This window comes from Gorilla gorilla, chromosome 8 (genome assembly GCF_029281585.2).
Source record: "Gorilla gorilla gorilla isolate KB3781 chromosome 8, NHGRI_mGorGor1-v2.1_pri, whole genome shotgun sequence".
NCBI classification, from domain to species: domain Eukaryota; kingdom Metazoa; phylum Chordata; class Mammalia; order Primates; family Hominidae; genus Gorilla; species Gorilla gorilla.
The window spans coordinates 122,369,612-122,392,456 of NC_073232.2; the positions used below are offsets into that span (position 1 = coordinate 122,369,612).

General features: G+C 38.3%; 1 protein-coding gene across 28 annotated transcripts in view; it reads left to right on the forward strand.

Annotated features, from left to right (window-relative positions):
- ADD3 (adducin 3) overlaps nucleotides 1-22,845 on the forward strand; it is a 170,960-nt gene that overhangs the window by 137,743 nt on the left and 10,372 nt on the right. For all 28 annotated transcript variants that reach the window (XM_019034903.4, XM_055352103.2, XM_055352111.2 and 25 more), the window contains 8 exons: nucleotides 11,545-11,683; nucleotides 15,024-15,175; nucleotides 16,103-16,183; nucleotides 17,319-17,468; nucleotides 17,943-18,086; nucleotides 18,198-18,296; nucleotides 19,745-19,927; nucleotides 21,661-21,918. In XM_019034903.4, the coding sequence (XP_018890448.1) occupies nucleotides 11,545-11,683; nucleotides 15,024-15,175; nucleotides 16,103-16,183; nucleotides 17,319-17,468; nucleotides 17,943-18,086; nucleotides 18,198-18,296; nucleotides 19,745-19,927; nucleotides 21,661-21,918 (1,206 nt within the window). The remainder of the gene's footprint in view (nucleotides 1-11,544; nucleotides 11,684-15,023; nucleotides 15,176-16,102; nucleotides 16,184-17,318; nucleotides 17,469-17,942; nucleotides 18,087-18,197; nucleotides 18,297-19,744; nucleotides 19,928-21,660; nucleotides 21,919-22,845) is intronic.

A 22,845-nucleotide genomic window follows, 5' to 3' on the forward strand; every position in this document is an offset into this window, starting at 1 on the left:
GGCATGAGAAGACTTAAGGTTTTTGAGGAAGTCTGTGATTTGGCAGCCTAGTATTACATATGCCTACTGCAAGCACACGTGCATACACACTAAATTAACTAAATTAAAAGTAGATTATAGGCCAGGCTCAGTGGCTCACAGTGTAATCCCAGCACTTTGGGAAGCCGAGGCAGGAGGCTCACTTGAGCACAGGAGTTTGAAACCAGCTTAGGCAGCATAGTGAATCCTTGTCTCTACAAAAAAATTTAAAAATTAACTGGGTGTGGTGGTGTGCACATGTAGTCCCTTCTACTCCTGGGAGGCTGAGGCAGGAGGATCACTTGAGCCCAGAAGGTCAAGACTGCTGTGAGCCGTGATCATGCCACTGCATTCCAGCCTGGGCAACAGAGTGAGACCTTACCTCAAAAAAAAAAAAAAAAATTCAACTCAAGCCAAAAAATCCTGTCTGCACAGCAATAGTCAGACTTTGTGAATCATATTCAAATGATCTGTTTTCTTACAAAATCTTAGTGGAAATGTATTAATACATGATGGAAAATGAGAGAACAGCTTGATTTAAAATGCAAAATGAATTTGTAACTTTCTGCATGATGAAGATCATGCACCCCTAAGACAGAGTTCAGCACACAGACATATGATGCCCAGGTTAGGGTTATATTAGGTTTCCAACTTGGGTATCAAAATTAGCACCAAGGCATAGAGCTGCCTGAAGTAGCCCTGGTAAATCATTTTTGTTGTGTCGTTGTGAATTTAATCATAGAGGTAAGTCCAAAACCAAAGGGGAATTCCACTCTAAGTAATTAATTCTCCCATACCAGTGGCCTCGGTGAAAGCATTGAAGTACAAGTTATAAAAGCAATGTAAGCATTGAGTAATTTTATTTTTTTATAGTGCCCACTTTAAAGAAACTCTTTCCAAATGGAAAGATTCATCAGAAAAGTCATGAGAGAGTAAATGTTCAGTGCCTTACTTTATGCAGACTTGAGTGTCTAGGTTTATAAAGACTTGAAGAGCACATTAATTATTTAGATCAAAATAGATTTGTTTCCTTCTCCAAAGAAACCCCATTTTTAAGAACTAACTTACTAGACCGGAAATGGTGGCTCACGCCTGTTGTAATCCCAGCACTTTAGGATGCCAAGGCAAGAGGATTGCTTGAGCCTAGGAGTTTGAGATGAGCCTGGGCAACATAGTGAGACCCAGTCTTTGCAAGAAATTAAAAAATTAGTCTAGCGTGGTGGTGTGAGTCTGTAGTCTCATACTTGGGAGGCTGAGTCGAAAGGATTACTTGAGCCCAGTAGATCAAGGCTACAGTGAGCCGTGATCACACCATGGCACTCCAGCCTGGGTGACAGGGCAAGACCCTGTCTCAAAAAAAATTTTAAAAGAACTTATCAACCAAATGATTGTAGTAACAGCATATTAGTAACTGAAAGAATGAAGTGAAGTTTCAATTTTGGTTAAGGTTGTTAAATATTGAGATTTCTTTAGGAAGTATCTCAAAGAGGACCGTTGAATTCTAACTGTAGAGTCTAAATGAAAAAAATTACTAAACTCCATTTTTATGCCAGGGTTTTTGTCTTATAGTTTGCCCATTAAACTAAAGTTCCATAATGTTAAGTAGATTAATTTTTTTGTACTTAGTATTTCTATTTGTAAATTGGCTTAAAAGTAAAAATTTTACTTATGCCTTGGGGAACTTAGTGAAATAATGTGAAAGGGCAAATGCATAGTGTATCATTTCCCTATTCACTTAACAAGAATGATCACTTACTGCCCAGAGAGGAACAAAGAAGGCTGAGATTTAAAAGAATTAAAAGTTGATATTTTTTTTCCTAGATCTTGGCTAATGAATTTAAAATCTTCTTTGTGAAAGACTTAAGAAAGTGTATACATTTTGTCTTCCTGCCGTATTTTAGGACAGTGGTTTTTAAGTTTCTTTTAATGCAACAGAAACTTCACCAAGGGAAATGATGCTTGGTGGCTTGTATTAGTTATCTACTGCTAAATAACAAATTATTCCAGAACTTAGCAGCTTAAAACAAGCATTCATTATCTCACCATTTCTGTGGGTCAGAAGTTTAGGAGCAGGTTAGCTGAGTTTTTCTGGCTCAAGTTCCCTGATGAAGTTGCAGTCAATATGTTAGCCAGGGCTGCTGTCATTTGAACACTTTACTGGGGCTGGAGGATCCACTCTTAAGATGGATCACTCACATGGCTGTTGGCAAAAGACCACAATTCCTTGCCACGTGGACTTTTTCTAAAGCTGCTTGAGTGTTCTTCCCCAGAGCAAGGATCCAAGAGAGAGTAGCCTGAATGCTGCTTTTGAACTAATCTCAGACATCACACACTGTCACTTCTGCCATATTTATTAGTTAGAAGTGAGTCATTCAATTCTCCCCATGCTCCAGGGGAGAGAAATTAAGCTCCATCTTTTGAGGAGAGAACTGTCCACTCTCTGGTTACTATTTATTCATTTAGAGACAGAGTCTTACTGTGTTGCCCAGGCTAGTGTGCAGTGGCTGTTAACAGGCACAATCATAGCACACAAAATCCTGTGCTCAAGCGATCCTCTTGCCTCAGCCTCTTGAGTACCTGGGACTACAGGTATGTGCCACCATGCCTGGCAGGTCACAATTTATTTTAAAGGAACCGCAGTCTGTCCTTCTGCCACAATTTATTTTTCTTCCTCCCACATGCAAAATACACTCTTCTTCTCCTAGCACCTCCTAAAAAGTCTTATCCCATTCCAACATTAGCTTGAATCCAGAATCTCATCATCTAAATGTAGTCCAGCTGCAGATGATTGTCCTCAGGGTGTAGAACCTTAAGTACAGGTCCTGTCAATCTATTAACCTGTGAAATAATGATTCATGTTATCTGCTCCCCAGTGGCAGGAGAGGGCATAAGATAACTGCTACAGACATTCCTCTTCAAAAAGGAGAAAATTGAGAAATTCAAAGGAGTCACTGGTCCAAAGCAATTGTGAAATCCATCTGGACAAATGTTTGGAAGTGTTTTGACTAGGACTCAGTCCTACTATTTACCAGGACTGAACCTCCCTGGTGCTTGGCTCTGCCCACTAGGTTCTTGGTTCCACTGTCTAAATCATCCTTCCTTTTTCTTGAAAGGTAGCCTGTGTTTGCCACTTTGTGTTTTTCTTAGTCTGCTTTCTTCTTACAGAAGTTTTAGGGGTCCAAAGGCCCCTTTTCGTTTTGTACTGTCTTTGTTCCTTTCAGCCCAAGCTTACAGTGTTTCTGCTGATATAATTCTTTAAAAAATTTTGTCAGTCTCCTGTAAATATTGGGATTCACTCTGTTAAAACCAAATCCATAACCAATAAAGATTAAAGTCAGATTTTACTAATTCATGTTTGTAAGTGACAAATTTATACACCTTCTATTTAAAATTTTCAGCTAATTTGGGTAGAAGGGAAATCAGGAGAGAAATTAATAAAAGCAAAGTATAATACTTTTTTATTAAGCACTTACTATATGCCAAGCACCTATTATGCATCTTTAATCCTCAAAGCAATTCAGTTAAAGAAGTATTAAGATGCCTAAGTTATAGATGCATAAACTGAAACTTAGAGACATTAAATAACTTGCTGAAGTTTTACAGCTTAGTTAAATGATGTGGTCAGAATTTAAACTGCAAAGCTCACACCTGTAATCACTAGGCTGTACCACTTACAGCATTCAGTGACAATGAAAAAATTCTGCCTATATGTTTTTATATCATCATATTCATCTTCAAAGCCTGCTGCTTAAGTTAATTCAACGCAACCTGGAAGAGTTTATAATCACAAGACATTTTGGTGTAAATGTAAATTTGGATGACAAAAATCGCCCCTTATTGCTTTGAGCTGAGAAAATAACAAATAATTTTTGTTATTCTGGCCCTCAGGTATTACTTATTTCTAGGAATTTCACAGCCTTTTTATCATATTTAATTTTTTTAAATAAAGTATTTATCTTAGAAATCAAATACCACTTGGTAAATTAATATGGCTTGAGATTTTGTTGCAGTAGAGAAAATCCACAAGTTCTCTTTGTGGAGACCGTAAGTTCTAATTTACCCCCTTTTCTCAAAACGAAGTGTCCAGGACAAACTATTGGAATTAAGTGATTCCTTTTCCAAGTTAAAGAAGCATATAAATTGAAAAACTAAGCAATAGCACATTGAATACAAGAGATGGTTACTAAATTCTGAATGCATGGATGGATAGTGAATAGCTAGGTGGGCTTTGAAACATTAAACATTTGAATATTGTCCAACAGGCTCCTACTGAACTTGACTGCTTAACAAAACAGTTGCTGGGCTTCCTAAGCCTTACCACCATGGGAAGCAGTTTAGACTGGTTGACACAAATGTGCAGTGTTATTCTGAAAAATAACAGGAGTGTATGTGGTGGTAGCCTGGGCACATGACATACTAACAGTTTTTAATAACAGGGCAATGCATACTGCTGTAAGCTTATTTTGATGCAAGGAGAAACGTCAAAGGCTTATACATTTTAGGATATCACTGGAAGTAAGGCCTAAGTGTTAACAGGGTTCCTTAATTCAAATTGGTCAAAATCACCATGATCTGTGGTCAGTTGAGAAGTTTAAGATGCAGGTATTCTTAACTTTATTTACATTTCTGTTGTACACAGTTTCAAGAAAAATATTCTAACCTTTAGCTTCATGTTAATCAAGACTTAGATACAGAAGAAGGACCATCCAGAAGAAAATACGGTTTATTTGTTTTTTCTCCTTTCAACAGGGCCAGTGGTATTCTATTTCCAAATGAGTACATTTCTTAATGGAGAAATTCTAAGTAAGTTTGTTATGCTCCTAATCCTGCTTTAGGAGAGCTCTAATAACATAATTATAGGGTGCCTTGGGAGCAGCAAGTCTGTAATCTTTTTTTTTTTTTTTTTTTTTTTTTTTTTTTTTTTTTTTACTTTTTGCCCCGATTTTCCTCTCTAGTAATTTTGAGGTAAAACATCCAGATGTGGATATTTAAAATTCATCTCTGATGTCTCCTATATTTATCAGTGTTATTATCTGAGTGTAAGTTAGACATTACTGATAAATGAGCCAACATGGAGGTTTTTTTTTTTTAAGCGTTAATTGAAATAATTTTATCAGGTCAGGTTTTTTAAAAAAATCAAATTGGTTCTCTTTTCTGTGACTTAAGTATTTTATCTCCTGCCACTTTCTCCTGAAAGTTCTGACCTTGGATACAGAGTTTTAAAATGTGATGCCTCAAGTGCATTCTACTTTTGGTTTATAGTATTCCAGAATATGTGAGTACTTAAAGTATATTCTTAGCCTACATGAATCTCAAATCTCTGAATATTTGACATTTTTTAGAAGTCCATTTATGTCCATACTTTATGAATTCAAAGTTTATAGCCTCACTCCCTCGACATTGATAGATATATAAAATAAAAGGGTGTGAGATTCAGATAAGGCTTTTAAGGCACCCTGTCTCTAACTTAAACATTTTGCTTTTCACCTAGTGATTTTTTTACCATACTTTTTGGACCTATGTTTGAAGAGCTGTTCAAACTATAATGTTCTGGGGGCAAATTAAGTTTTCAAGTAGGATTTTGTTTGAGTTGAAGAATTAAATGGCTTTTTAAAAGTTTATAACATTCAATGAGGATGAATTTCTTATTTAAAGAAAATAAATCTTACCTAGTAGATTATGGGTAGGCCTAATTAGACAGCAGGGGTTTCTCATTCAAGTAATAGACTGATAAGACTGTTTTCTAGCTAATAACCTATGAAATGGATATTTGCTACGTTAACTGGGTCAAGATTGAGATCAGATTCTTCACTTTCTTTGTATCTAGGAAAATGAAAAGAAACTCTTAACTTAGTATTAATTGAGCACTGAACTACACACTCAGGGAGAATCTAGAAATGTGAAAGACACAGTTTCAGTCCTCAGATAATATGGTATAGTAGAGTAGGAAAATAGTTAAACAATCACAGTCATACACTAGGTACCCTAAGTATAGTATAGGGAAAGTTCACAGTGAAGTGTAGAAGAGAAGAAATACAGAGATCCCTCCTAACTTGGATGATTAGGTGACTTCAAGGAGAAGGTAGCATTTGTGATGTGTTGAATAAAGGAAAGAATTCATTAGGAAGAAGAACAGTGGAAGTCAATACTTCCATTGGATGAAGTAGATCGAGCAGGGCTAGAGAAGTGCAAGTTGTGATCAGAGAATGCTGCAAGAACCTCATAGGCTAAAGCATGAGGTAGTAATGGCAGATAAAGCAAAAAAAATTACATAGCAGCAGACTGGAAATTTTGCAGTACCAAGCCATTTTGACCTAAGTTAGGAGTCAGTACATTTTCTCATCATTGCCCATTTTGTTTACACAATTTTTTATAAAAGTGTTTGTTTTGGATCTGGGTTCAAATTTTACTTTGCCTACCACTTACTAGCTATGTGACATTAGGAAGCTCATTTAACTTGAGCTTCAGTTTCCTTGTTGGTAAAATGGGGAAAATACCTCACACGGTTGTGACAATTAAATAAAATAACATAAGAGCATGCAGTACAGCACGCAGCACGTAGTGGGCAACTGTTTTTTGGAAATTATATATTTATTGCTAATTTGAAATACATTATGCTTTTGTGGCAACACTTGAAGATTTTAATTCCTTAGACTGTATTTTGGTTTTTGAAGGTCTTGAATCTGTTACCCTGATGGCATTCTGGTTTATTCATCTTCACAAAATTTAACAACTACCACTACCTCCTCTTCTATGCTCTTCTGTATCTGAGAAAGAAGACATAGTTTATGCCATGGTTTTGTGTATATGTTGTTTGATCTTCTAACCAGTTCTCTAGTGGAGACTCCAGGGAACTGTTGGCTAATCTGACTTAAGCCCAGTATGTGGCCACACCACCCTGATTAGAAATTAAGTTTCTCATTATGCTTTGATGAATTCTTAGCTACAAGAGGGCAAGTACTTAGCCTGGTATTCCAGGATCACCATAATCTGCCAGTATATGTATATATTTTTGCTTTATCTGCCATTGCAGTCTAATGCTCTAATCTAGCCTAAGAGGTTTACTCAACATTTCAGATCACAACATGCCTGCTAGCTTATTAGTTGTATTTGGTTTCAGAGATACAATCCAAGTCTGAATAAAATTAGGAAAAGAACTTGTGCTCAGTTGAGTGTTCCATATTTGAATCTTTATTCCATTTACTTATTAGCTTTGTAACCTCGAGCAAGGCATTGCCTATCTCAGGACTTTGTGGTGAGACTCAAATAAATCAACTATAAAGGATTATTAACATTGAACTTTAGTAAAAATATGATTAACTACCCATCTCAAAGATAAGTAACATTTTTATCTTAATATTTTAATGAAAGCTCAATAAATTTACTGATAAATTTTAAAAATCAGCTGAAATTAGTAATTAGTAATTTTTTATATTAGTCTTATATTAGTAATTTTTACACTTACTGTTTTATGACTTAGGTGATTATCTGAACAATATTTGAGAAACATTTGAAACATGTAAAAATGAGTAATAAATGTTCATGACAAAATATTAAACCTTTTTTGCACTGGAAGAATTCTTACCTGTTGAAGCACTGTGAACTGTAAACAAGGCTGGGGAGATTTCATATACTTTGAAAAAAAATTTTTTTTATACCTATACTGCGTAGAAGCTATTCGTCAGCTTTAAAGGAGACATTCGTATTTTCCCTCTTATTCTTAATTTGATTTCAGAGGAGCTTATACATCGCTCTATGACACCATAGCTATCCCAAAGGTTTTAGAATGGTACTCACATATTGTGGGATATATGGTAATGAAGAAAGCATTTCACTAATGTAAAAAGAGCATTGGACTTGTGTCCTTGCCTCTGGCATTTACTAGCTGTATGTCCGTGAACAGGTTTTCAACCTTTCTTTAACTTTCTCATCCCACCCAGCAGAAATTTCTCACCAGTTTAATAAATAATTGTGATTCTCTTGAGTAACTAGTTGATTTTTTTTTTTAATCTAAAAACCATTGTAAATCAATACACTGAGCAAGCTGTCTTAATTCTTGTTGGCTGCCAGAGTTGAGATAAAATTTGTCCCATCTCTAGCAAATGCATACAATTTTATGGCATTCACTTTGTATCTTAACCTCATTCCTGGCTCTGTCTACCCTCCTTATGCTTATTTTCTCTTCAGCTTTATTTTTCTTACCTATATTTATTTTTGTAGCATTTTAATCTGTGGAAGCTGCCTTAAATTTTTCCTGGAAGAACATGGGTGCAAGACATTTAATAAAATAGATAATGCCTACCTCTCCAAGTTATTGTAATATATGTAATGAGTGATACACATAGTAGGTATCATTAATTTTGGGTTTTTAAAAACTGAATCAAAGAATATCGGTTATAACTACTTTGAACTGAGAAAAGTTTAAATAGTTTGGTTTTGAAGGGAAGATAGAGTTCCAAAAGAGCAGATTGGCCCGTTGCCATGTGTCCAGAAGTTTTCTGTACTTTATATAAAGATAAATGAGGATATCTGGAACATTTTTTTCCTTTCAGCCTTAATCATGGTAAAATAGTTATGTTACTTATCTGTATGAAGGTGTCCATCTATCTTGTATACAGCTCTCAGCCATCTTATCTTCACAGGGTCTTGGATGAACAAGAAAACTCCCTAATGGAGTTTTCTGATAAATGAAGTATATCTTTGTAGAGGATATTTTACAAGACAGTTTTTCTGATTTAAATCGTGTATTTAAATGAACTAGATACCGTCAATAGAACCAGATGTTTTTGAACTTTTATTATATTGTGTGAATGATTTATACTTAACAAGCCTTGAATTTGTAAAAAGAAAAAGCCATATTTAACTGGTGTAAACTGCTCCATGAACTTAGGATTCAAATGTCACAATTAGTATTTTTAGAAATTAATCACTCAAATATCCACTTGCCTTATTAGCAGAAAGCACACCATCTTTCTCTTGGAATTTCTGCTTTTCTCTGAATTCTTCCAGAACTTTAGTGACTTACACTGACTGGGTTAATCAGTGGCCTCCATATCCAAGATGGGTGTGGGTCGTGTATCCATGCATCTGTGTATATGTATGTGAGGGAGACACACTAGAGTCTGTTCAGTCCACCACTGCCACTGTACTTCCCTGCCCCATGGTAGAATGTTGAAAACCAGTCTTAAACTGTTCAACAGGAGCTATAGGTTCACTGTTGACTCAGATGTTTGTGCAGGCCACCACAGTGCATCAGGGAGGGATCTTCCGGTGCTAAGCTCAGTCCTTTATGGTTGAGCACCCAAGATTACAACTATTAGCACCCAGCTCTTAGAGTTCACATCATGGAAACTTCTCAACTATTGTTCTAGGTGCACTGCAAACACTGAGTCAGGACTGGTTCTAACATCTACCACCTCATACCCTTAGAACCACATTTCCCCTTACCACCATGAGCTCCTATGCCATTTTTTTTTTAAGTTCCTGGCTGAGTGTGGTGGCTCACACCTGTAATCCCACCACTTTGGGCCGAGACAGGTGGATCACTTGAGGACAGGAGTTTGAGACCAACCTGACCAACATGGTGAAACCCCATCTCTACTAAAACTACAAAAATTAGCCGGGCATGGTTGTGCACACCTATAATCCCAGCTACTTGGGAGGCTGACATAAGAGAATCACTTGAACCCAGGAGGTGGAGGTTGCAGTGAGCTGAGATTGTGCCACTGCACTCCAATCTGGGCAACAGAGCAGAAAAAAAAAAAAGTTTCCTAGACATATGGGTTATTTACCCACCCTCTCAGAAAGGCTCCATCTAAGTGGAGACTCCAGGAGATTTTATTCCTACCGTCATGAGGCAGACCACTGTCAGTGACTCAAAAGAGATTCACCCTTCTAAAGGAAGTTTTCTCCATTATCTCCCAGGTATTCATACCTACCCTTCTTGGAGGGAGTGATTCCAAAATAATTTTCTGCCTTCTCCCTCTTAGGCAGAATGGGGGAAATGGAACTTAATTTCTGGCAGGGCATCCTGCTACATAAGTAACTAATCTCAAATGGAAGAGCAAGGGTTAAGTGACTTATGTTGCAAGAACCTTCATCTTTAAAATGAAGGAGACATGAGCAAAAGAACAAATGACAAACTTAATAGAATAAGTGTTGGTTGGGTGTGATGGAAAGTCAGAACCAACTATTTGTGATATGAAGGATTGGGAGAAGTTTCAGATGCTGAACCATACTAGTAACTCGAGGGTTACTGGAATAGAGACGTTCTCTTAATGTTCAGGATTTTGATCTCTATAAACACTGTTTCTGCCACTACCTCACCCACCCCACCCCCAAAAAGATACAGAACTCCAGAATAGGAACATATGGAACCCAAAGTTCCATTAAAAAACTGTCATTTAGCCGGGCGCGGTGGCTCACGCCTGTAATCCCAGCACTTTGGGAGGCAGAGGTGGGCGGATCACCTGAGGTCGGCAGTTCAAGACCAGCCTGACCAACATGGAGAAACCCTGTCTCTACTAAAAATACAAAATTAGCCGGGTCGTGGCGCATGCCTGTAATCCCAGCTACTCAGGAGGCTGAGGAGAATCGTTTCAACCCGGGAGGCGGAGATCGCGCCATTGCACTCTAGCCTGGGCAACAAGAGCGAAACTCCGTCTCAAAAAAAAAAAAAAAATTGTCATTTACCACAGTGTTGCAGAGAGTAATTAGAACTCAACTCTTATTAATTTGCTTTCAGAGTTTATGGAGCTAAGGAATTTCCATGGAAATCATAAAACAGAAATTATTTTAGTATGTCTCAGTGAAAATTTTTGCCATTGAGTCACTCTGTATTCAAAGTTGTGCCCCATTCACATGAGAACTCTGTCTTTTTTTTTTTTTTGAGATGGAGTTTCGCTCTTGTTGCCCAGGCTGGAGTGCAATGGCATGATCTCGGCTCACCACATCCTCCTCCTCCCGAGTTCAAGCTATTCTCCTGCCTCAGCCTCCCGAGTAGCTGGGATTACAGGCATGCACCACCACACTGGGCTAATTTTGTATTTTTAGTAAAGACGAGGATTCTCCATGTTGGTCAGGCTGGTCTCCAACTCCCCACCTCAGGTGATCCACCCGCCGTGGCCTCCCAAAGTGCTGAGATTATAGGCGTGAGCCACCACGCCCGGCCAGGGACTCTGTCTTAGCTAAGCAAGGAGTGGGTCACCTTTTTTTTATAATGGTTTCTTGGTGCTTGAGTTGTATATTAATAAGAGGAGTTTTATCTGTGCCTGTCTAGTGTAGATATTATAATATCTCATTTTCTTTGACATGAAGAATGCCTAGTGGTTTTCCCCCCTAAAAGCAAGCATCTTGCTGCTTCTTGCAATGCTTTGATTTTATTATTTTGTGTTTTATATTTGTTTTTAAATAGTAGAGGTAAAAGCTATTCAGAAAAGGGATGGGGGAAAGATTGATTGTATCGGAACAAGTTACTTTTGGGCCATTCAGTCTTGCTTGCTCAGTCTTTATTTTTGTGTATTACAGGCCTTTCGGGAAGACTTGGAATGCCTTATTCAAGAACAGATGAAGAAAGGCCACAACCCAACTGGATTACTAGCATTACAGCAGATTGCAGATTACATCATGGCCAATTCTTTCTCGGGTTTTTCTTCACCTCCTCTCAGTATGTCAGTTTTGGAGAGTTTTAAACATTATAATTTTACTTCCACTTTGGACCACTATACATCTCTAGCAGCATATTCTGCTCAGGTTCAGTCCTTAAGTTTATAACATCTAATACTTAGAGTAACATAGTGTTAGAACCTCCTACCTTTTCATATCAACCAGGCATTTACTACAGTTTGTACAGATTATAAGATGATATAAGACATGATTCTGGGCTGGGACTTGTGGCATGTGTCAGTAGTCCCAGCCACATGGGAGGCTGAGGTGGGAGAAATGCTTGAGCCCAGGAGTTCGAGACCAGCCTAGCAACAAAGTGAAAACCTTGTCTCTATTTTTGTTTTTTTGTTGTTGTTGTTTGTTTTTTCTTTTGAGACAGGAGTCTTGCTCTGTTGCCGAGGCTGGAGTACAGTGGCCCGATCTCAGCTCACTGCAACCTCCACCTCGCAGGTTCAAGCAATTCTCCTGCCTCAGCCTCCTGAGTAGCTGGTATTACAGGTGCACGCCACCACGCCTGGCTAATTTTTTGTATTTTTAGTAGAGACGGGGTTTCACCATGTTGGTCAGGCTGGTCTTGAACTCCTGACCTCACGATCTACCCACCTTGGCCTCCCAAAGTGCTGGGATTACAGGCCTGAGCCACTGCATCAGGCCCACCCTGTCTCTATTTTCTAAAATAATAAATCTGATTTTAATGTGGCTGGATATAAATCATATCACAGTTGGATTTGGAAGTTTGGGTTTTATTCCTAACTTGGATGGGAAGCCATTTTAAGCAGAAAGATGATTTTAAAACACCACTGTATTTTCTGTGTGAAGAATGAACTGGGAGATTTCATAGTATTATTAACAAAAATAGAATAGTTGGGGATCTAGTTTGGCTTGGGAAATGGAGGAAGTTCAACTTTGGGCATGCTCCATTTGCATTGCCAAGACATTGCAGCAATTGGAAGTGCAGTCAGAGAGCTTAGGAGAAACACTTGGCAGATGGACATAGAGAAGTAGTACTCAAAGCTGTGGACATTGATTAAATAATCATACAGGAGTATGGGCTGACAAAAGATTCCAAAGAGAAAACCTCAAAAGCTCAAAGAGGAAGACTAGTCAGGGAAAACAGAAATAGTAAAAAAAGCTGCCCTGGAAGTGTCCTGGATTCCATGGCGGGAACAAGGAGCTACAGGAGACCTTGGCCTGCTGGCTGGAATGTACAAAGGCATGGCAGGAGGAAAGCCATGTGCCACTGTTTGGAGATCAGGAAATAGCAACCAGTTGCCTGAAATACTTACGCAGTGAAGTGAAAAGTGGAAGTTAAAGTTAGAAGGTTACGGGGAGAATAGGAGACAGGTTAATGGCTGACTCTAAAATTTTGTCAGAAATTATGCGATTTTTCGTAGCTTATGTATTAAAACTTTTCAGATTACTTCAAAACATCTCAAAATTAAAAGGTTTTCCATTGAAATATTCTCTTTAAAAGTTCTTGCTTATATTCTCAGGTAAAAAGCAGTGCTTTAGAAAACTCAATGGCTTTATGCATAATGAATTTACAAAGAAAGGGGCTACAGTCGAGGACAAGAATGAGGCTTATTGCAGGGATCCATGCATGAGTTAAGGGCTGAACTCAAGAGTGGACAACGAGGGACCTTATGAAGAAAACAGTCATGAAATGTGGTGACAAATGATATATGGTAACCCAGCAGAGGTTAAGAGGTAGAGGTTACTGAAACCCAGAGTTTGAGCCTATAGGAATGGTAATATCAGTATTAGAAGCAAAGTAAGGAGAAGAGAGAAGGTAAGAAAAACCAGGAGAGAGAAGATAAAATCACCTTTAGACCCTTTTAATTTTCATGTTATTGCGTTGTAGGCACTTGGAAATAGCAGGCTAGGCTGGGCACAGTGGCTCATGTCTGTAATCCTAGCACTTTGGGAGGCCAAGGCAGGAGGATCACTGGAGGCCAGGAGTTCAAGACCAGCCTGGGCAACATAGTAAGACCCCATCTCCACTAAAAAAATTAAAAAATTAGCCAGGTGTGGCAGCATGCCCTGTAGTCCTAGCTACTCAGGAGGCTGAGGTGGAAGGATTGCCTGAGCCTAGGAGTTCAAGGCTGCAGTGAGCCATGATCACACCACTGCACTGCAGCCTGGGTGACAGAGTGATACCCCTGCCTCTAAAAAAAAAAAAAAAGGGTGGGGCCAGTTGCAGTGGCTCAGGCCTATAATCCCAGCACTCTGGGAGGCCAAGGCGGGTGGATCATCTGAGGTCAGGAGTTCGAGACCACCCTGACCAACAAGGAAAAAACCTGTCTCTACTAAAATACAAAATTAGCTGGGCCTGGTGGCACATGCCTATAATCCCAGCTTCTCAGGAGGCTGAGGCAGGAGAATCGCTTTGAACCTGGGAGGTGGATGTTGCAGTGAGCCGAGATCGTGCCATTGCACTCCAGCCTGGGCAACAAGAGTGAAACTCTGTCTCAAAAAAAAAAACCAAACAAGCAGGCTGGAAAATGGGGAGGAGGACCTGATCAGAACTAAAGACCAGGGAGTGAGTCGTCTACACAAAAATGACAATAGGGAGGCTCAAGAGTCTATAATGTTTTTGTAGGCAAAAGTAAAATGAGAAAGAACATAGTGGAGGACTGAGCTTCGGGAAAGAGCCAAAGCTGGGCAAAGGGAACAGATGAACTTGTTAAAGGAGAAAAGCATGTAGACAAGGAATAAGAGATCTAGGATAGTATCACATGGGCCTCGAGAAGAGTTCTAGGAATGAGGCAGTGTAAATCGTGTCAAGCTGTAAAGAGGTCAAGGAGAATGAAGACTGAGCAAAAGTTGAACTTGGTAACAGCTGAACTTGGCAATTAGATCATTAGAGACCTTCAAGACCTTCAATAGGACAGAAATCATACTACTATTTGCATGCATTATTTTCCATCTCAAATGTTTTTTGTGTTTGAATAAAAGTCAAGAGAGATAATAGAAAAGTAGCTTTCTGTTGAGGTCTTTTCATCATAAAACTAGCAGTAACCTCAGTATTTAACACTTCTACCCTCGGAGATACATGTAACCATTTTTCCCCAGTGGTGTGAGCCTTTGATATAGTCAGTCCTTAGCAAGCACTAGATGAAGCAACTTTTACTAAGCAATCAAAGATAGCTGATACTTATTTTTACTCTCAGTGTACCTCTCTGAAGGAGAATAAGCTAATAAAATATTATATGGGCTGATAAATTTCAGATTATTATATATAAGGCTGGGATACTCCCAGACGCAGGCTACTTCCTGGCAACTAATTTCCAGGTAAGGGATTGCATGACTCGTATCTCTCTCCACATTTTTTGCTCTTTTAGGTCTTGGCATGGTCACACCTATCAATGACCTTCCTGGTGCAGATACATCCTCATATGTGAAGGGAGAAAAACTTACTCGCTGTAAACTTGCCAGCCTGTACAGACTTGTAGACTTGTTTGGATGGGCACACCTGGCAAATACCTATATCTCAGTGAGTTCTTCAGCTTTCAATTCCTTTTTAAAAAAATTCCAACTAGAAGGCAACTATACTCTTCTTACCTTTACCTGGAAGTCCAGTTTTCAGACTTATTCTCTAAACCTAGTATGCTAGATCACAACCAAATACTGATTTAAACCTTATACCCAAGGGAGAGGCTCCAATTCCCCCACCTTTCTTCTCCCCTTACTATCTATGTTGTTCGAAGTTCCTTTGGTTCAGACCAACTGTAGAATCTATCCAGGAAGAAATCCTTCTGGCAAAATTGTCCCTCTCCATGATAATTATGTCTGAGCATCAGTGGCTTTAAAAAGCATTTGAGGCAAGGAAGATAGAGGAGGTCAGGGAAGTTTCCTCCCTGGTCTTTATTTTTTAAATATATTCTTTCCATTCACCATCATATTTTTATTTTGCCACACTTGGAAAAAGATGCTATTTGGAAACAAAAGAGGATTAAAATATTGTACAATGGAAATGGTACAGATGCAGTCCATCAAGAATCTTCCTTTCCACCTTCCATCTTTATTTTAATTCCTTCCTAGGAAGAGATTTTGTTCTCTTTCCTTTGCCCATTTTGCCTTAACTTCCAAGTTATAAATTAAGGTTATAATTATTACCACATTGGCTTGAATAATATTAGCATTTATTTTTCATGAACATAGCTGACCCTAAATAGCCTTAGAGCCCCAAAATAACACTTTTAGGTAAGTCCAGTAAATAAGAAACTAAAGTCAGAATTTTTTAGCAAGTACTTGAGGGAAACTTTAGGAAAGTTTCATGTTGTAGACCTTTAATTTTTGCTTTGTTGGTTTTTTTTTTCCTGATCTCTTACAATTATTCATTGTGAATATATTTGTAGTCATGTTTCCACTGCAAAATATGAACCACTTCATAGTAATTCCCTGTTGTTTTTTTTTCCAGGTAAGAATAAGTAAGGAGCAAGACCACATTATAATAATTCCCAGAGGCCTATCTTTTTCTGAAGCTACAGCCTCCAATTTGGTATAATTTTCCATTCCTGTGTTGCTTTTTCTGAGCTTTCTTTGGCTTTTCTGACAGTTTTTAGCTTTTAGCGCAGGACAGAATAAGAAGGTATGGATGGAAAAACATTTACTAGTGAACAGTGAAGGGAATTTGAACTATGTTGTTTTAGAGAAAAGCTTTAGAGAATAGCGTAATTGAAGAGACTAATAAATGAGTTGGTCTTATCAGTTAACTTGTCTATGTTTTGAAGGGAATCGTGATTTTTTTTTTTACCACCCTATACACTCAGAAATTTGTCTTAAAAAAAACACACACGGCCAGGTGCAGTGGCTCACGCCTGTAATCCAAGCACTTTGGGAGGCTGAGGCAAGTGGATCACGAGGTCAGGAGTTCAAGACCAGCCTGACCAACATGGTGAAACCCCATCTCTACTAAAGATAACAAAAAATTAGCTGGGCGTGATGGCGCACACCTGTAATCCCGGCTACTCGGGAGGCTGAGGCAGGAGAATCGCTTGAACCCATAAGGTAGAGGTTGCAGTGAGCCAAGATCGCACCATTGCACTCCAGCCTAGGCTACAGGGCGAGACTCTGTCTTCAACACACACACACACACACACACACACACACACACACACACACACAATGTTCATAGCTAGATTTAAACAAAGTTCAGCTGGTATGAGTATAGGATCTGACCTTAGTATTTCTTTTCCATGACTACTCCTAGCCACTGTCATCAGCTTACAGAGTGACAGGAGCTACCTTGGTTCTGGGTGCTTGCTGCAATGTTAGCAAATAGAAGTTTTCTAGCCAATTCTATACATGCCAGATTTGTTCAGACCTCCGATGAAGACCTTAAGTTTCTCCTTTTCTTGGAAACTGTACTTCTTGCCAAGTACCAAGTTTTGTTGCACCTGTATTATAAATAAAGTTTTATGGGAACAAAGCTATACCTGTTAACTTACAGATTGTTTATGGCTGCTTTTGTACTACAGCTGCAGATTTGAGTAATTGCAGCAGAGGCCCACAAAGTCCAAAATATTTGCTATCTGACCTTTTACAAAAAGGTTTGCTACCCCCTGGTTTAGCTTGGGAAACACAAACTTTGATACGTATGTACCAGTTAAATATGTCCTTCTGATTTTTTCCAGGTGAAAGTCAATATAATAGGAGAAGTGGTTGACCAGGGAAGTACCAATTTGAAAATTGACCATACAGGATTCAGTCCCCATGCTGCAATCTATTCAACACGTCCTGATGTTAAGTGTGTGATACACATCCATACCCTTGCAACAGCAGCTGTAAGTCAATGAAAGGCCAAAACTGACAGTGACGCTGGAAGATGTATTATTTTTGTGGCTTTCTCAACAGGATGCTTTACTATCTGCTTTTCAAAATCATATTTGATACAATAATCTGCATACCCAGAAAGCAAAAGGCCTTTGGGACCAAATGCTACCATTCTAGGAAACAACTGGAGAAATAACATTTGGATTCTAAAACTAACCAGTTTGAAAATTGGGTCATTGAGTTTTTTGGAGCAAAGCTTCTTTCATAATATTTGACACAGCATTTAAGTTGAGTTGTATTCCCTAAGTCCTTTTTGTGTGTGTGTGGAAGAAACAAAATGGGAAGTGAATAAAGTGGGAAGTGGGCTGCAATGGTGAACACAGTGAATAGGCCAGTGTTTTCCTGAGCTGACCAAACAATCAGGTTCCTATGAAAATGTATTTAGTAACCAAATGTGTTATCTTGGTATGGGCCAAACCAAATAGGTATCCTCCATGAAATGTGGGATCCTTCCAATTTCTCAAGAGTCTCTTCTTCTGGGAGATGTTGCCTATTATGACTACCAAGGGTCACTTGAAGAACAGGAGGAAAGAATTCAACTGCAGAAAGTTCTGGGACCAAGTTGTAAGGTATGTAGTAGAGTTTGTCTAAGGAGCTATTTTTGTTGCTGCTGCTGTTGATGAAAACAGTGTGAGCTATGCCAGTTATTTCAAGTGATTGCTGTGGGCATTCTATTTTAGGTGCTGGTACTCAGGAATCATGGTGTGGTTGCACTTGGAGAAACATTAGAGGAGGCTTTTCATTATATTTTTAATGTGCAGCTAGCCTGTGAGATTCAGGTAGGAAACATTATTCCCCTTTTTTAATTGCTTTGTTATTTGCTCGTTTAGTTGGATTTTGTGTACTTATTTGCAAATACATATTAGTTAGTGGCTCTTTGTCTTTTAAGAGAAGTTCTGCTCTACTTATGTAGGCAGGGTTTTCAACTCAGTTATCTCTTGAATTGAAAATAGGAGTAAAGGAAATTAAAATTTTCTCACACACAATCTAAGGGCCTCATAAACATCATTTTCCCTACAATCCTGCTTTTAAAGTTAGTACAATTGCATATTTCTCTGTTTTCACCCTGTAGTGGTGGTACTAATTAAGAAAGAAAAACAGCTGCAAATCAAGAATCAAATGTGTTGTGGTCACTTTTGTAAAAAGTTTGACTAGGTCCAGAAGTTATATGAAATTGCAGTTTTCAACAATTCCACAGCCTTATTATGATGAGAGGTTGGATATTTATTAATCATTTTTTTCATCAGAGATGTTGAATGTATTTAAAGGCCCTAATTTTCTCTTTAAATCAAGCAGATTTGGCCGGGCATGGTAGCTCATGCCTGTAATCCCAGCACTTTGGGAGGCTGAGGTGGGTAGATCACCTGAGGTCAGGAGTTCGAGACCAGCCTGACCAACATGGAGAAACCCCATCTGTACTAAAAATAAAAAATTAACAGGGCGTGGTGTCATGTGCCTGTAATCCCAGCTACTCGGGAGGCTGAGGCGAGAGAATCGCTTGAACCTGGGAGGCGAAGGTTGCAGTGAGCCGAGATCGTGCCATTGCACTCCAGCCTGGGCAACAAGAGTGAAACTCAGTCTCAATAAATAAATAAATAAATAAATAAATAAATAAATAAATAAAGCAGATTCTCATGAAGCAAATGGTAATAATCTTAATTTATTGGAAGGGCCACAAGAAAGGGGGAAAAGAACAACTAAAAAAAAACTTTTTCTACCAACATTAACTTGTCCTAACAATCAACTTATTTTTGCTTTAATGGTTCCTCCTCTTCTTAAATGGGGCTATGAAAAACTTAATTAAATTAAGATAATGAGCTGATGGCTTCTGCCTAAATATCTTTAAATTCAAAGTACAGTGTTTTTGTATTTCCTTAAAATTATAGCTTTTAGCAAAAGTATTAACTGGATAACCCTGGGAAAACTTCAAGAAAAGAAATTTAAAATTTGGCAGCAGAATTCCGTGGCTTAAAATACGTTAAGAGGTATGGCTCTAATGTGTTTTCCATCAGGGAGGATCAGAGTCTTGGAAGGTTTCTTTTTCAGATAGGTGGAAAAGATACTTCAGCTGTCTGCTGGCACAAGAGTGTCATCTTGTCTTTGTTGTTAGTAGCCTGAGCAAGTATTATAGATATTTGCCAAATTGAAATTGTGCCTTTTTGAAAGTAAAATACTCATTACAGTCTTTATAGTTTTGTATCTCTGTATATTTTACCGTTGATTACAGGTGCAGGCCCTAGCAGGTGCAGGTGGAGTAGACAATCTCCATGTACTGGACTTTCAGAAGTATAAAGCTTTCACTTACACTGTAGCAGCGTCTGGTGGAGGAGGTGTGAATATGGGTTCCCATCAAAAATGGAAGGTTGGCGAAATTGAGTTTGAAGGGCTTATGAGGACTCTGGACAACTTGGTAGGTTGCAAAATTGAAGTAAAACTTGGATTTAATGTTTTCAGATTCAAGAGCAGATGCTTCCATTTTTGTAGAACATGCTCCATACTCTTCCAGAAGCTGAGTTTGGCCCTAGGAAAGCATTTCAGTGTGATTTAACCACACCTTTGAGAATTAAACAGAACTTACAAATGTCGTTTTTTTTTTTTTTTAAGATTACAATATATTGTTATTAACTGTAGTCACCATAGTACAATATATCTCTTGAACTTTTTCCTCCTAACTGAAATTTTGTATCCTTTGATCAACATCTCCCCACCCCCACCTCCTTGTAACCACTATTCTACTCTACTTTTATGAGTTCAACATTTTTTTTTTTCTTGGAGGCAGGATCTTGCTTGGAGTGCCGTGACACAATCAGGGCTCACTTGCAGTCTCAACCTGCTGGGCTCAAACCATTCTTCCACCTCAGCCTCCTGTGTATCTGGGACATAGGTGTGTGCCACCATGTCTGGCTAATTTTTTTTTTTTTTTTTTTTACTTTTTGTAGAGACAGGGTTTCTCCATGTTGCCCAGGCTGGTCTTGAATTCCTGGGCTCAAGCAGTCCTCCCACCTCAGCCTCCCAAAGTGCTGGGATTACTGGCGTGAGCTGCCATGCCCAACAAGTTCAACTTTTTAAGATTCTGTATATAAGTGAGATCATGGGGTATTTGTCTTTCTGTTCCTGGTTTATTTTATTTAATACAGTGTCCTCTGGGTTCATCCATGTTGTCACATTTGACAGAATTTCTTTTTTAAAGTTGAATAGTATTCCATTATGTTATATATACCACATTTATATCCCATCCATCAGTGGACACTTAGGATGATTCCATATCTTGGCTATTGTGAATAATGGTGTACCTAACATGAGAGTACAGATACCTCTTTGACATACTGAGTACATTCCCTTTGGATATATATCTGGTAGTGAGACTGCTGGGTGATATGGTAGTTTTATTTTTAATTGTATGAGGAACCTCCGTACTGTTTTCCACAATAGCTATACTAATTTACATTGCTACCAACAGTGTGCAAAGGGTCCCTTTCTCCCTACATTCTAACACTTGTTGTCTTTCATCTTTTTTATAATAGAGATTCTAACAGATAGGACATGACATCTCGTGCTTTAATTTGCATTTTCTTGATTAGTGATGTTTTAATACACTTGTTGACCATTTGTATGTCTTCTTTTGAGAAATGTTTATTCAGATCCTTTGCCTATTTTTTAATTGGGTTCTTCTCTTGTTATTTTTTGAGTCCCCTATATATTTTGGATAGTAACCCCTTAAAAGATGTATGGTTTGGCAAATGTTGTTTTAGATTTTACCCTCTTCTGTGAAGGCTCAGAAGGCTGACTGCCTTCAGACCCAGGAACAGAGACTTAAATGAGCACTGAGATTTGCTTCCCCAAAACAGTTTTATAGATAGAAAAGCACTTCTGGTCAGCAACTTAGAACTGTTCCTTTGTCGGGAACAGTTGTGTGAGTGGAAATTGCAATATCAGCTGTTATCAGCTCTAACTAGGTCTTGAAATTTGCATAATTTCAACTCCAGTGTTACATGAAAGTTATGTGGTGTTTGGAAGGATGCCCTTTTCTTTGTTTTTTAGCAAAGGAGTCTTTTAAATCATTTGTATACAAAAGGAATTAGGATCCAAATGCTGTTATTGATACAGGTTTGATGCTTCAAATGTGGCTTTTCCCTCCCTTAGGGGTATAGAACAGGCTATGCTTACAGGCATCCTCTCATTCGAGAGAAGCCTAGGCACAAGAGTGATGTGGAAATCCCAGCAACTGTGACTGCTTTTTCCTTTGAAGACGATACAGTGCCACTCTCTCCTCTCAAATACATGGCACAGAGGCAACAGCGTGAAAAAACAAGATGGCTGAACTCACCAAATACTTACATGAAAGTGAATGTGCCTGAGGAGTCTCGGAACGGAGAAACCAGTCCCCGAACCAAAATCACGGTATGCCAGTATTTTACGTAGTTTGCCTTTACTAAATATTTTGCCTAGTTACTCAAGAATTGAATGTTCAATATTGAAAATATTTGGAAAGTAAAATAATATTAAAAATATTACTGTCACTTATCTGGCTTTAACTTTGTGCAAGACACTCTTCTAAGTGCCATACACGAATTTTCTCATTTAACTCTCCTAATATGAATGATGCTGTTTTTCTATTTTATAGATGAGAAAACCAAGGCAAGAAGGGTTAATTAATCATGTTTTAATGGTAAACTCGGGATTTGCATGAAGACAGTCTGACTCTTGAGCCCAGTTCTTGTCCACTACATGATACTGCTTTGTAGTTTCTATTAAACTACACCAGTAGTTTAATTCACCAGTGAATTAAAACTGTAAAAGTTATCAACTCCTAATTGTACCAAAGCTGCATGAATCACTGCACATAGCTACCCTTAGGCAAGATCTTGTAGGTAGAGAAATGGGTTATTTTATCTTTTTCAGAATTTTGCATTAGATTTGGTTTGGTTTGGTTTTGGAGTGCATACCACCAAACATTCTCTAGGTCAGTCTTGTCCAGTCCGTGGCCCAGGATGGCTTTGGATGCAGCTCAACACAAATTTGTAAACTTTATTAAAACATTATGAGAATTTTTTGTGATTTTTTTAAGCTAATCAGCTATCGTTATTGTTGGTGTATTTTATATGTGGCCCAAGACAGTTCTTCCAGTGTGGCCCAGGGAAGTCAAAAGATTGGACACCACAGCTCTAGATATTCAGAATTAGTTCATCTTATATAAACTAATGGCATTCAATATGAAAATACCTAGGCATCAAAATGTCTTTTCTGTAGTCTATAAGATTTCTTGCCTCCCAGTAAAAGAACGTAATTAAACTCATTGGTTTCTCAGAATTCATTTTGTTTACAGAG